This window comes from Lygodium microphyllum, chromosome 22 (genome assembly GCF_053477565.2).
Source record: "Lygodium microphyllum isolate KBCC chromosome 22, Lygodium_microphyllum_v1.1.10, whole genome shotgun sequence".
In the NCBI taxonomy this organism is placed as follows: Eukaryota; Viridiplantae; Streptophyta; class Polypodiopsida; order Schizaeales; family Lygodiaceae; genus Lygodium; species Lygodium microphyllum.
The window spans coordinates 131,364,146-131,379,541 of record NC_141156.1 but is presented as its reverse complement, the minus strand read 5'-3'; the positions used below and the strand labels follow the sequence as shown (position 1 = coordinate 131,379,541).

The following is a 15,396-nucleotide window of genomic DNA, read 5'->3' as shown; positions in this document are numbered from 1 at the left end:
CATATTGGACCCACTTACAGGTCAACCACTTGTTGGATCCCATGCATATTTTCAAAAATGTGGGCAGCTTGCTATGGGACCACATCACAGGAAAGAGAGACACTATAGGGTCACGAATGGATTTAAAGGAGGTAGGTAAGATGGAGGCGCTTTGGCCGCAGTCGAGTGCTGAAGGGGGAGTGCAGCTTCCTCGCGCTCCCTGGGTTTTGTCTACCAAAGAAGAGCGCATTGTGAAGCAAGTAATCAAGTCTATCCGCACTCCGACGGGTATGATGCGTTCTCTCAGGTCCGCATTTTCTAAAGATGACCAAATGTCTGGGCTAAAATCCCATGATTGGCATAAGATATGTCAGGTTTGTGAACAGAATGGATTTTAATAAGCGTGGACATTTTGAAATTTGAAAAGTGACCATTATTCTTAATGCTTTCTCATTTGTGGCAGTTTGTCCTACCGATCGCGATCGCGGGATGCCTAACTCCAGAAATTCGTGGGGCCATTTACAAGCTGTCGACTTTGGTGCAATGGATCTCACAGAAAGAGATTAAGACGTCCTCTATTGAATCCGCAAGGCGGGGAGCAGTTGAGACGGTCTGTCTCTTTGAGAAATACCTGCCCACTAGCATGCTCACGATACAAGTTCACCTTCTTGTGCATCTTGTGGACGAAGTGGAGATTGCCGGACCTGTCCATACGCGATGGATGTTCTTCCTGGAGCGCTTCATGAAAACCCTGAAAGGCTTTGTGCGACAACGAGCTCGTCCGGAAGGTAGCATGGCGGAGGGTTGGTTGGTGTCAGAGGCATTAGTGCATATCTCACAATGGCTACCAACGGTGGAACCAGACAATGAAATGCTATGGACGCTCAAGGACGATGACAGGCTGACTGGAGATGTGGTGGTTGGAAATGGGGTAGAAAAAAGAATGGATGCCTCAATGGAAGAGAAAGTGAATCGCTTTTGTATGTTGCACCATGCCTCCATGGAGACGTGGCTCGCCAAGTACCAGATTGCAAGGCAAGATCGAGAGGAAGCGCGAGCTGAATTCCAACGCAGTACGCGTCACCGACCGATTCGATATCCCGAAGGCATGGAGGAGATGCCGCGGTTTATGTCAACACGATGGTTGCATGGAGCCTTGATCGCAGCATCCAGCGAAGGGGCAGAGGTCTCAATGGAGGAGTGGGAGTTCTCGAGGGGATGTAGTCCAAAGGTAATGAGGGGTTTAGAATGTGTCGTATCTGAATTTGTTTGCTACATCTAATTTGAGTGTTTCAATGTGCAGTACAAAATATATAGTGCAGCGTGGTCGCGCGGACGGCATTTTCGGGTGGAGCGTATTGACAAAATGCGCTCCACAATGGACTGTGGTGTCATGGCAAGGTTTGAGCAAGAGAGCCGGCGACGAGCAACGGATCCGAACACGGTTGTGGATGAGATGGAGTATTTTGGGAATTTGCAAAGTATTATTACGGTGGATTACCGTAGCTTCTCCATGATAATATTCGATGTGCAGTGGTTCAAAGTGGTACTTGGAGGAGCTGGCGCAACGGTTCGACGAGGTCCATCTGGATTTCTCGAAATAGATTCCGAAAAAAAATGGATGGATTTGCGCGACACCTTTGTGTTGCCGGCACATTGTGAACAGGTAATCTTCTAGTCATTTGCTTGCTAATTGTAATACGACATGCTTTATGTCACAATGGTTTGAAGACGGTTTGTAAGTGTTTGTGAACAGGTAATCTTCTATCCAAATCCCCGACAACCTCGATGGTGGTATGTTATACCTTCAACTCCTAGAGGTGCGAGAGTATACGATCAAAGCGATGTTCCAGGCATAGATGAAGAATATATGCAAATAGAGGGATCGAAATTACAAGGGGTGGAGGCCACCGCAAGCTTGGAGCCCGCATCGGCTAACAATGATGGAAATACAGAAGTCGTAGAATTTTTTGAGAACGAGGCAGACTCGTTCTTTTGTGGTGACATGTCTATCGACCTTCCAGTGTATGCAGAGTTATGTCAGGAGATTAACATGGGACCATAGAATACTTCATTCTTGGAGAATTGTATTACTCAATTCGTTGTTTAGATCTTCCATAAAGGTAGATAAGATATGCATTTTAAGATGGATTTTTCAAAAATGATTTATATTAATGCGCTTTGTATAGTTTCAATTGATTATTCTAACATTATTTTTTATCTCTGCAGGTATCTTTATTTTCAGGATGAGTCGAGGGATGAGCGATGAGGAGTTTCAGGAGATGATGGCACGTATGTCTCCAGATCAGCTCGCGAGATTCAGAGAGATAGCAGATCAGGAGCTGTCTCGTTCTTCGTCAGGGCGCTCTGCTAGATCAGCTTCAGTGCGATCAGATGCTTCAGCTTCGAGCAGACGATCTCGACGCTCGCGACTTGGGCCAGAGGGAGGGACTGCGACTGCAGGAGGATCAGGGGGGTGCTGCTGTGGAGACACGGACGCGGTGTCTCCGTCTCGTCGTTCAGCTAGAGCTCGGTCACCTCCAGGATTTGTCACACCTGTGGGGACGTCCACTCCAGTTACTCCGGCTTTTGCGCAGCCGTCGGCAGATGTCACGCCTTTTGGTGGCACTCCTTTTGGTGGCACCCCCTCTGGTGGCACTCCTTTTGGTGGCACCCCCTCTGGTGGCACCCCTTTCAGTGGCACTCCGGGAGAGGGTACCCCCGTCGGTACACCGGATGTTTAGGGGTCTCCTGGATATGCCCAGGAGCGTGGACGGAGATGGGAGAGGGCCCATACGAGGCACACTCCTAGGGATTATGGATACCTAGTGGATGGCAGGTCAGGAGCTATTATCATGAATGATGAGGGGAGGAGGGTGATAGCTCGCATGAGGGAGTTGTGCCAACAAGTTTTTCGGCACAACGTCCTGGATCATTGGAGTCAGCAGCGGGAGGCGGCGAGGGCACCAATCGAGGCCGGATCGGTACATCATCTTGGGAGTGGCGGCCACAGGACATATTTGGAGGACTTTGTAAGTTTCTCTTTTGTTTTGCTTATTTGTTTTTTTGAGATATTATTTGTACTGACAATCATATTTCTAACAGTTAGCATTTTGTTTTCTTTGCAGCACTCCATTACAAATCGTGATCCGCAAGGCCTTGAGACTCAATATGCAGAGAGGCACGGTCTCAGATCATTGATCGACCGATTGTACAGACGCGGCGGCCCAGTAAGTCTCTCATCTTTCATGTCCGTAGTTACCATGAGATATTTGAATGCATTATTGTATGGTGGATTGATATGTTGTTTCTTTTTCTGCAGAATCCGTTTGATGCTCCTTTGCAGAGGGACGAGCTTTCGGGGGACGACGATTTGTAGCTCGCCCTCGGATCCTTAGCGCTCACATACCTTTAGTTTTTAGTCGCCCGATCTATGTAGACATTTTCTATGTATTAGTGATATTGTTTTATGATTGTACCAATCGCATTTTATGCGATATCATGTATTTATTTCATCTATCAGTTTTATGATTTCAGTATAGATTCTTTTTGTTTGCAAACGCTTTGTATGCAGCAGTGCAGAAACTATTTTGTATGGCTCTCATACAGCACACAGTGCTATATGTGGCAGGGCAGCTTGCTGCCCTGCCACAAAATTTTTTTTTCCTCTGTTACCGTCGCTATTTGCGTCGCAAATTTACTGCAGACGTCGCTATTGTCGTCGCTATCAGCGTCGCAAATTCTCTGCAACCGTCGCTATATGCGTCGCTATTTGCGTCGCATTTGCGACGCATATAGCGACGCAAATAGCGACGCATATAGCGACGCAAATAGCGACGCATATAGCGACGCAAATAGCGACGCAAATAGCGACGATTCCATGGCGTCGTCAATAACGACGCTTTTTCCGACGATGGGGGCAAATTTTGTTGTTTGTAATTTCGTCGCTTTAAACGTCGCTATAAGGTCTATATCTTGTAGTGGTAATACTCCTGATGTATTTCAAACTTTTTTAAGACCACTTATTAGTGAGCTACAAGACCTTTACATAAATGGTATGCAAGTGTTATACAACTACCCTATAGAAAAGATTTTTGAAAATCCAATGGGACAATTAAACTTTTATGTTGTTAGATTAATGCTAATGATGGTTACAAGGGATCATCCTGCACAATGCAAAATAGGATCCTTCAAAGATGGTGGGCAATTCTTTTGTCATAGAGACAAAGCCCAAGCTACTCTTGATACTAGTAATCCCTCATTCCAAGGACGTTACCTTTACAATGGTAGTCGATATATCAAGTTCAAAGAGGGCATCCACACAAGCTGAAAAGGATGGAAAACTAAAGCTTGCAGGATTAGCTGGAGAGTCTATTCTATGGAAATTGTATGATTTGTATGGTTTTAACTTGTCAATAGACTTGGTATATGATGCGATGCATGTGTTATCTCTAAATATATTTCAAAAATACATACGATTACTCATGAGAGTCATGTCCAATGAAAAGAAAAAGATGATAGATTTTTGTTGTGAAAAGGCTTATAAGCTCTCTCGACCCTCTATTTGTCATGGTCAGTGGTCTCGTAATCCAAGTAAGTACTACGAAAGCTTTAAGGCCAAAGAGAACCAAAAGTTCATCCAATGGTGCTTACCATATATTTTAGGTATAGTTGCTGAGATACCAAAGTCAATTTTTTACCTAGGTTTGTTGCTCATAGATATTGCACATGCCTTCTATAGTTATATTCGATGTATTGGTTGGTCAAAAGAATGTTTAGGTGTTGTACGTACTTTGTTTTCTACTTTTGGAGAGTTCGAAAGGAAGAAGCCTTTGGTGCTAATTCTTCTCCCTTAGAACACGTTGCAGGAAATGGAGAACTACTAGATGACATATTGAGACATGGATCACATGATGTGTATTGGTGTTGTGACTTTGAGCGAATGGTAGCATTATATATAGCGGTAAAGACTAATAATCGCTTTATCGAAATATCTTATGTAAATTATTATAAGAGGACATTCTTCACTTCAATATTTAAGTTATTAGAAATGGAATTAGATGGGCTTTTGCCACATGAAAGAATGCTTATCCAAGTACATGCCTGTCTTGTTTTACTTGATGGTTATGCTTTCACTAATTACCAGACACCGTGTTGTTATTCATTTCATGAGAATGGCATTGTGGAGGTTTCTTCAATTGAGAAGGCAAAGGAGATGTGGAAACTTTTTGAAAGAGATGATTCCTAATATCCTTGTAACATAATGATGCGTGAAAAAGGCATTTTAATCACAAAAAAGAGAAGAGGACATAGGCCCCTTTCATTAGAAGAACAAAAATATATTGCACAATTTCTTGGTCTTCAAGAGAATGCACTAGTAGGACGTCTAGTTACCACATATAGAAGATTTCTTTATAATGGAGAAATATACAAGATCGCAGATGACGTCATGGTAAAATTGACACTTTTTGTAGTTTGTTAGAAAGTATAGGTCATTGGAAAGCAAGACTCACTAAATTTTTTTCCATTCAATGGGATGGAGAGTATTACACCTTTTTTAGTGGAGAATATTACAAGCAATGCATAACTATAAAAGAAAATGAAGAATGCTTACTTATAGATCAAATCGTGGGAATGAGTGTACTACAAACTCAACGACTTCCATTTACATGGGATTGCATAAGACCATTGAGTTCTTTATTGCATAAGTTTGTTCCTTTACCTTTACATAATAGACTTGTTGGATATGAGGTAAAAGATCTAATTCAAAGAACAAGATTATTACAAATAGGGGCAGTTGGTTGTATACCTCCTTGGTTAGAAAAATATGATGTAGTGTTGGCAAGAAAACATGATGATGACATGGATGGGGAGTACATTCCTGCAATGATAAGAGAGGTAAATTATGAAGAAAGAAGGTGCAAATTGTCATGGTTGAAGTGTGATCATAATAGAAGTACATGGAGAATTGATATTGATGAAGATATTTAGAGGGATTGGAACTTGCGTAGCATGGTAATGTCAAACTTTGAAGTTACAAAGAGAAGGAGAGTAACATTATCAATTGGAGAGTCTACGGATGTTTCAATAGTGTGGAGATCACGTGATGTAACTTGACTGCTTTAGAGAGAGAGAGTGTGTGTGTGTATGTGTTGCATTCTTGGAGATCCAAATGGGTGCTAGTAGCATTGGTCATAATGGACATCATTATCTGATCATCATCCCATTGTGTATATCATAATGCTTTATCTATGGGTGTTTGTATATTAGGACAGTATCTTGTGGACATAGCTCATGTTGTGTCTCATGTATAGGTAGTTGGACCTTTGTGTGTATGTGTGTATGTGTGCATGTGTGATTATTGTTATTTCTTTTTATAATAAATGAGAAAATTTCTTGCTTGGAGATGATTAATGTATGGATATAATCGCTTGTTTGAGGAATACTAGCATATAAAGTTGTAAATTTGATTTTAGCTTGTCTCATGGTTTGTATAGTTGTATATTTTATTGTTGTATGGTGTTTTTGTTTAAAACTTAAAAGCCCATTAAAATCATTGAGAGAGAGAGAAAAATAGAGTGTGATCATTGTTGTATCCTTTTTATATGATTGATTGATTCTTTATTGGTTGAATATTAACATAGTTTCTTGATTTAATTTTAGCTTGTCTCATGGCTTCCCCAAGTCAACAAAATCTAGATTCAATGATGCAAACTATCATTACTTTGCAAAAAAATTTTGAGGAACTAAAATCAAAGAATGATAGTTATGAACAAATAGTGAGCATGAGCAAACCAGTTTCAATACAAAGTAAAAGAGTCCAGTTGCCACCTCAAAAGCAAATCAAGAGTATACAAATAGGGGATGTATCTCTGATGAAGACTCCTACATATGACCAGATTTTCAAACCACCTAAAAGGATTAGTCGAGAAGACCAAGATGAGTTTGGAAAACCATTTTTACTAAAATACTATCAAGATATGCAAAATGTTAGGTATTGTGCTAATCACAGAAAAGTGTATAATTGGGTCAAGAGCCATGAGATTGGCAAGGATTTGCGGTTTCATAATAATAAAGATGACAAACATAGAATTTTAGAGATCATAGATCAAAACTATGATCAAATTTTACCCCTTGAGTTTCCTAGTGCTACTTACCTTTGGAAAAAGGAGGATGTATATCTGTACTATCTTTTTGTTGCTCAAAATCTCAGAAAGAAACTCAAGAGGAAAAGATCATCTTTGGTGGATATATCTTTGGTACGCATACTTATTTATCAAAATTTTCTCACCATAGATTATATACATAAGAAATTGGTACTGATTGGCATAACTATGTTTTTTTAATAGAAGAATCATAGCTTCAAGCAAGTAGATATGCAATAAAAACCGGTAAGATTTGCAATTTTCATCTCAAGTTTTTTTTTCTATTGTATAATTTTTATTATCTTTATCTTTATTATAATCATTTCACTTTAAGTTTCTTAGATATATTTACCTTTCATTATATTGTCTCTAAAATTTTAGGATACAAGTGACGAGGTGTATTATCCACAACTTATGGTGGAAGAACAATGTATCTTTTCTGAGAATAGTGGAACACATGTATGTACATCGTTCACTCATTTAAATATTTTAATATTTAGAGTTTTTAGTTTTTGATATTGACTTCAATTTTCTTGCTTGTACTAGTTGGAATCTCACAATGATGGTCCGCCTCTTGTTTCAATTTCTGCTTTCGAAAAATGTCAAAAAAATAATGAAATGGTTAGTATACCTTGGTTTGTAGTCTTTTTCCATTTGATTATCTCTAACACTTAACCTATGTTTCAAGACTATTTAAACTCAGATCATAGTCTTATGGAGCTACTACAAGGAATTCCATCTGTATAAAGAATATATACATATATTCTTAATTTTTGTATACTTTTAAATTAAAAGATATTCCATTTTAAGTTTTACTTTTCTTGTATTATAGGGTTCATGTAGTAGTGAACACTCTCTTCCACAAGATATGATCTAAGATCTTGAGGAGGTTGAAGTAGCACGGAAAAGTCTTCGTGTACAAAAGGTATGCTTAGCCATCTCTTGATATTTTATTTAAATATATGCATTTAATAAATTATATCTAATCACAAACGTATTGTGATAAGATGAGCGAGAAAATGCAGCAAAGCAAGCAACAACAAAAGAAGAGTAAGGGCAAAAATAAGAAATTATCTTTAAAGGTACTTCTTTGCGTTTCTTTTTACTAAATGTGGCATAATTTAATTTTGTTAACTTTATTTTCTTGTCTATACTTTAGGTTGTCGACCATGTTGAGCCATCAAAAAGTGTGGATCCTTCTAATATAGAATTGCCATCAAGAACTTCATCGGTAACTCAATGTTATTAAATATTAAGACAATAGAGTAGCTAATTAACTTAGGATGTAGTAGCATACTAATATATGTTGTATTTCTAAAATGCAGGTTGTTTATGCCTTTGAAGAGGAAGACCAAGAAACCATTCTCCTCAAATATTTGGACATCCAATCCATTGATGAGCTATATGTCATCATTAAAATCTACATATGGTGTTATTAAGAGAGATCCTACTTTTTTAGGAGGACGCAATGAGCAAACATTGCCAGCCATGAGAAAAGCTCTCATGGATTGGTTACTCTATAGAGAGAAAATTCACGTCACAAAAAATCACAATAAACCTTTGAGTATTGATGATATATGCATCTTGAATTGACCTCTTTATTAATGAAGATAACATATTTTAATTCTTTCTATTATTTTAATTTATATTTCTTGCCATAATAGTAATTCTTAAAACTATCTACATGATTGCAGCTAGTTTTCTTATATATAAAAAATACTATATGATTAGTTCTAACTAGTTTATTTATATAGTAAAATTTCACTACATGGATAACTAGAGAATTTTGAAATTCCTATACATGAATATGTTACTATATCACTAACTTGTAAAGTGTTCCACTTTTACTAGTTGAGACTTTTTCTAGATACTTTGATAAGTACCTAGAAAATTTCTCTTTTTTTTTCTATATGGATAGGTGTCTAAAGTTCCTTGTGTGCATGAGTACCTTCTGTCTCAGAGTTGATCACATAGTCTGCACCAAGGGTGATCAATTCCTCATTATATGAGTCTCTTCTAACCACACTGATGGTCTTTAGACCCCAATCAATGTTTAGCTAGCTATATTAGCTGCCTATTGTTTGATGCAGGATGGAATGAAAATCTCTCTCTCTCTCTCTCTCTCTCTCACACACACATGTGTTTTGCACAAGAAACTATATTGACTGGTCCAAGCAAACCTATCGAGCATCTAGCAAGTGCTTTTCAGAACATCACATATGCTGTCGTTCTAAACCTCACTGAGGATAGCGAGCAAGCACTGACTCTATCATGAGGAAAAGTAGCAAGTACTTGAGACAAAACACAGAGTCTGTTCTATACCCACAACCTAATTGCATTAAATTCCTCTCAACACTGACCAACTACATGCCCTTTTTAGATGTTTGATTTGAGATCACTCATGTTAATGTGGCATGCACAGACTTGCCAAGGGCAGATGCCACTGCTGTGTGTAATATGTATTCGCCCTTGGGAACACCCAGATCCTTGAGAAGGCCAAAGGTAGTCGAGGGGTTCACAAAAAGCTGGACGGCTGTCTCATCCCTGATACCATCGGGGCAAGCCACAATGTGTTCCTCTGGTAGCACCACATAGGACTCCTGCCAGGGACCCTCTCCTGTTTTCAAGTACTCCATCCAGACAAGGGGGATGACACGCTGGCCACAAGCTTAAACTAATTGCTCACATTACCGCCAATATGGCCAAGGTTTGCAAATGACAATCATGACTCTAGAGAAAGATTAACCCTAATTTAATGTACAAAGGGTAAGAAAGATCGACTTGCTAATAGCTAATGAAGTTTTCAACTGACAAGCAGGAGAAAGAACGAACCCTAACTGACTATACAAAGGGACGTCAGAATATGGTATCTATGATTGTACCTCTTCGACTATCTCGAAGCCCTCCGTGCCAATGGTGGGATGCCTGCCATTGAGCGGATGGAGGAGGCGGCCTGAGCGTACATAGATGACGTCGATGGGGTGGATGGGGCAGACCGTCATCCTCACAAGGACGTGCCCTGGAGATGGCAGACCGTGCTTCTCCTTGATGGTGACCAACTGGATCACCTCCTTGGGCTCTCCTTCTCTTGTCTTAAACAATGCTCGAGCCATCGCTTCCTCTCTCTCTCTCTCTCTCTCTCTCTCTCTCGTCAATCGGTTGCTGCTATGTAGGCTACAGTAACGTAGGTATAGTCAGCTGCAATATCTCGACGTCTGGCTTCTGAAAATGAGCTCCTGCTGCACACTCATAAGTAATTACCAACCCAATTAGCATTATAATTTTCCTATTATATGATCAGAATTCAGCAGTTTTGCAATCATGGGAGTTCCGAGTCACGACGACTCTTGTTGGAACTCTCGGAGTCCGATATCAGTCATGTTTTTATCAGCTGGGACTTTTTGCCACACCTGTAGGTCTAGTCAGACATGGCCTAAGATGTAGGACAGTCGAGGGGGACTGTCACACCACCAGCAAGTTGCAACGGAAGTAGGGTCTCCCTAATCGTCCGATCACCCCTCCAAACGCTCACAATCCTACCATTGTACGAATGGGGTTTGCAACCCTTAGGACTATGTGCCATAGGGCACGATGAGTTGGGATCGACCATTAGGGGAGCTGTGGATCGCGGCGAGGATCTAGACCCCTACTTTTGGACCAGGGTAAGCCCCGCCCCTGAAAGTAAACCCGGTTCAAAATGTAAACCTGGTCCGAGGTTGGGCGGGCGGCGGGTAGACGATTTTGCGGGAAGGGGGTAAGGTCACATCCGGAGTACCACGAGCACGTGTGGAAGCCATCATCGTTGCGAGGCCCATCCACCTTGGCGGCATGCGTGGCAATCATAGATTTAAGGGGGGGAGGGGGAGTCGGGCAAGTTTACTATTTGGGTCGCCCGACTAGACTATGTGCCTTGCATGTGAGACCCTGGTTTTTTTCATGCTTTTTTTAAATGCTGCCCACCTTCGCCATCGCCGTCTCAAGAACCCACCTTCACCATCGCCATCGCCATCGTTGCCTGCCATTGCCATCGCCATCGCTGTCCACCTTTGCCATCGCCATGGTGCCATCATGCCAAAACTTGCATTTGCCATCGTGCCATCCAAACCTCGGACTGCTGCCCACCTTCGCCATCTGAAGTTGCGTGTGCCATCGTGCCATCGCTTTTGTATGATTGCGGGTCCAAAGAAGAAGGAGAATAAGAATTGTGGGCTGACTGGGTTGCCATCGTGTGGGCTGCTGAATGGATTGGCCTTGCATTGATGGGGCTGATTGTGCAGCCTCAGCAATGAAGAGAGAAGAGGTGCATAGCTGAAGCCAATCCCTCAACCACCATCCCCGAGCGCATCGAAGGTATCTCTTTCCCGTGCTTGGTTTGTTGAGATGATTGTTTCTTGATGATCGCTTTGAAGGTTTCCATGTCAACAATGCCCATGAATGTCTTGATTGTAATGCATGTTAATCGAATCTTGTTTTAATGTACATTGTTCGCTCTCCATCTACATTCATGTTTTGTACAAATTAATAAGAGCTTGTCATCATTTATTGCTTCACATACCATCAATGACCATCATAAACAATATACATGAGGCATTAAAGAAAGCTAATGCTCTCATCCCATAAAACATGGTATCCCTCCTCACTTTGACGAAACACCAATGACATGTTTCTAATAATGATTTCCTTTTTGCTTAGTCTATTATTTGATAAATATGTATTTCTTAACCTTTGATTCAAAATTTTATCTCACTCATCATGCACATGAATATATGCAATAAAGATGCAACTTGCTCTTGATCTCCTCCTAGTACCATAGCCTCAAGCAAAAGGTGTCTTGACTCTAGGAATGCAAGCTACTCTCTTGTCTTGATCTCTAGCAGAATTTTAGCTGATCGATGGCTACTCATGTCTCATATGCCATGTATATGTCTATCGTCCCATCTCTCTTAAATGAACCATGTGCTACAAATCTTAGAAAATGGTCCATGTAATGTGACATCTTTGAGGCAAGAGGTGGTTATTGGCATGTAATCCACATATACCATATGTATAGTTGGTAGCGATCATGTCTTAGTATTAGGTTTTTCTTAGCATCTATAGGACTATAGCCAAAACAAAGGTCCAAATAGGTGCTCTAGACATCATGGATGGTTTGAACAGTGTATCAAATAGGTGCTCTAGCCTTCCAGAGATTTGGACTATTTCATGATAACAACCCTAATGGGATTGACATGCTACTTGAAACCAATGTGGCAATGAGGTTGGGCTTTACATCATTGGACTAGAGCCAATTGGTTTTTTGACTTTTTTGACTAAGTTGTTGCTCTCCTTGTGTTAGAATGCTCCCTTGTTCTACCAATTGGAAGGTTAACCCTTGTATATCATGTTTGTGTTTTAGTTGGGATAGTGACTCAATGTTGGATAGCCCTATGGTGCTCATATCATGAGTGTCTTTGGGCTCTTGCTAGGCCACTTGGGCCTTTTGCACCCACTTCTTAATGAGATGATGGCTTTGCTGCTACTAACTTTTTGCTTGGGATAGTTAAAGTACATATGAGTTATGCTACATTTAGGGTTCATTGGCTTACTTGACTATCATTTCATGGTTCTAGTTTCTATAGGCATCTAGAGGACACATTCCCTCATTGCCCATAGCTCTAGCATTCAGTAGGGTCCTTAGGCTACACTAGAGCCCTTCCTCTTTCTTGCCCTAGCATCATGATGGGAGCGAGTTTGTAGTCTATGAGGACTATGTTATCTTTCTTGTTTGAGGGCTTGTATGCTCTTTCTCTTCCATTTTCTCTTCCACATAGTGGACTAGCACCTTGCTTATAAGATTGATGATATTAGAGGGTGGTTGTGGCATATGTAGAGGATTGATTTTTTCCCTTTGTGTAGCAATATTTTGCTCCATGGGAGCTAGCAAGGCCAACTATGGAGGTCTAGGGTAGTACAATGCCCTATTAGGCAATTGGTATGTATTTGCAATGTATCGATTTAGGTATGGTAAGTGCCATTAGATGTTCTGGAAATAGGGTTGTGGCTAGTTTAGGGCTTTAGTGAGCTTGGCTATCTTTGGCACTACTTCATGAAGGTGCAAGAAATACTTAGGTGATGCTAATCCTTAAGTCACTTCTAGTGGATGCCATGTATTTCCCTACCCTATCTCTTTTGGTGTGGTTTCTCTCGCACTATAAGTCCTCAATATGCATGGCCTCATCTATAATTGCATTAAGGTTTTTCCCATCCAAGGTGGAATTACTAGCCATGGCTAATAGATCAAATTGTCATGTATGCCCTTCACGAAGGATTTAGTGAGGGCCTTAGGATTAGGTCACTTTGTGGTTGGAATTCGTTTTCTCTGGACCTTAGAGACATTGTCTCTCGTGTTATCTAGCTCTTGATGTGCTATGTTCATGAGCCATACCATGAGATTATCCCAACTTCTTTAGATTGCATGATGAACATGTCCTTGAGGGGAGTGAGAAGTGGGGAATCTTAGTTATTTCCTAAGCATAGTCCAAAGGCTTACACCCTCTTCATGTTTGAGATGAGATTGTTGGCCTCATAGATGTGCTCGAATTTCTCTATAAAGCTATAAAAGTTATCCATGATCTAAACTTCTCTATTTACTTAGCAATTAAGGGAACCTTGCTTGGTATGACACCTAGACCTACTAGCAACATGTTCGCTATCTAGGTCTTGACCTAGAGGGCATTAGTGTCACCAAGAATTAGTGTGAGAGTTATTCATTAGATGCCTTATAAGCCAAGCATTTCTATCATTATATGTCCTATAATCCATGCATTTAATAGTAGCCTCATGTAAGCTATGCATTCAAAAGTAGCATCATGATGTTATCTATCTCTCATTGGATGTTCTCCTTCTCATGTTGGGCTTCTAGAGTTAAGTCCGTGATCTTTTTTAAGGTCTACTTGCTCTATGCTACTAGCATATCGTATTATTGTTTCTTCTATCATGGGGTTCATCTTGTCATTAATGTAGGATATGTCTATTAGCTCACAAGTATCCTTTCCTATAGTGGCTCAAAACCTACCTCTAGCATTTTGCTAAAGTCTTTTGGCATGTCCTTTAGTGATTGTTCCTTCTCCATCATGGAGGTCTAGTTCCCTATTGTAGTGACATGGTGGTAGACAAAGTGTCTCTGGCATATTCTCTTGTCTAATTGCATAGGTGCTTGGCCAACTTGGCCTATAACGATTTGAATTGTCATTATTTGTTGTTATTACCAATCATATGTGGGGTTCTTTTTAAGCTTACAAGGTTCAACCTTTATTGGTCTTTGGTTTTTCATGTCCTCATGTGCAGCAGGTTCCTTTTATAGCATCATGGGTCTTCCCTTAGATGTCTATTGTGGTTGTAGGGTCTTCTAGTTCAGTCATCACAACAACTAAAATTTGGAACCTAACTATGATCTCATGCTCAAATAGGCTTTCTTCTTAATGAAAACAAGTGAAGACACGCACACACACACTCCTACAATGATTCTAGTCTCTTTCACAGCCCCCAGTTTTACACTCAAGTTTTGATTCTCTACTCAAAACTTTTGTTTACACTGCATTTATTGTTTCGAGTGTGCTCAAACATATCTCACTTGAGTGCTTTAGTCTATTTGGGTTGACTCAGACACAAGCTTAAGAATTGAGTTGAGAGATTCACTTTGAGGTCAAGTGGTGCTTAAACTCAACTATGGAGTTATTAAGTTGAGGGTTTACTCCAATGCTTAAACAATGGGTCCAGTCTTAAGGGTTGGCTTGGGAATGGCTAAGTGTGTAGCTTGGTTCTCTCAAGTCCAAGTCTACTCAATGGATTTTAAGTTTATCAAGTGGAATCCTACATTGGTTGGTTGAGCTTAGAGCTTAAGAGGGACTTGAGAGTCTCTACTTGATTGTTTGGTGTGAAGGGTCTTAATAGGCTCAAGTTCTCTTTACTTGAGAAAGAACTTTTTTCTTAGTCAAGGGATTGAGCATAGAAGGTTCTCACTTTAGGTAATAGCATTGGTCAAGTAATAGTTTCTCTTGAGCAATTGAGTGCTCAGAGGGTGTTCTAGTCAAGTCCTACAAACTTAAAATGGTGGGTCAAGCTAGGTGTGGGGTCTTGAGTCAAGAGCTCTCTTGAGTGCTCTCTATGTGAATGGTACATAGTACAATTGATTCCCCAAGTGTAATTAGTCAGATTGGGTAACTCAATTTGACTAGTTGAGTGGATCTCAAGTCATGGTGTAAAACACTTCTAAATTGGCACGAATCTTAGG

The 15,396-nt window shown here is 40.4% G+C and overlaps 1 protein-coding gene across 1 annotated transcript; it reads right to left on the bottom strand.

Moving 5' to 3' along the window:
• Positions 1-9,523: 9,523 nt before the first annotated feature.
• Positions 9,524-10,237, bottom strand: LOC148017630 (uncharacterized). The gene is made up of 2 exons (XM_087662771.1): positions 10,007-10,237; positions 9,524-9,781 (listed from the first exon to the last, which is right to left on the bottom strand). The coding sequence occupies exons 1-2, from the start codon at positions 10,235-10,237 to the stop codon at positions 9,524-9,526; spliced, it is 489 nt and encodes a 162-aa protein (XP_087518897.1).
• Between the last annotated feature and the right edge of the window lie 5,159 nt (positions 10,238-15,396).

Bases quoted from the DNA above. Each gene is read 5' to 3' on its own strand.
- LOC148017630 (XM_087662771.1), bottom strand. From the start codon at position 10,237: ATGGCTCGAGCATTGTTTAAGACAAGAGAAGGAGAGCCCAAGGAGGTG. The intron at 9,782-10,006 runs GTACAATCATAG...GCTTGTGGCCAG, and splicing joins GCTTCGAGATAGTCGAAGAG to CGTGTCATCCCCCTTGTCTG.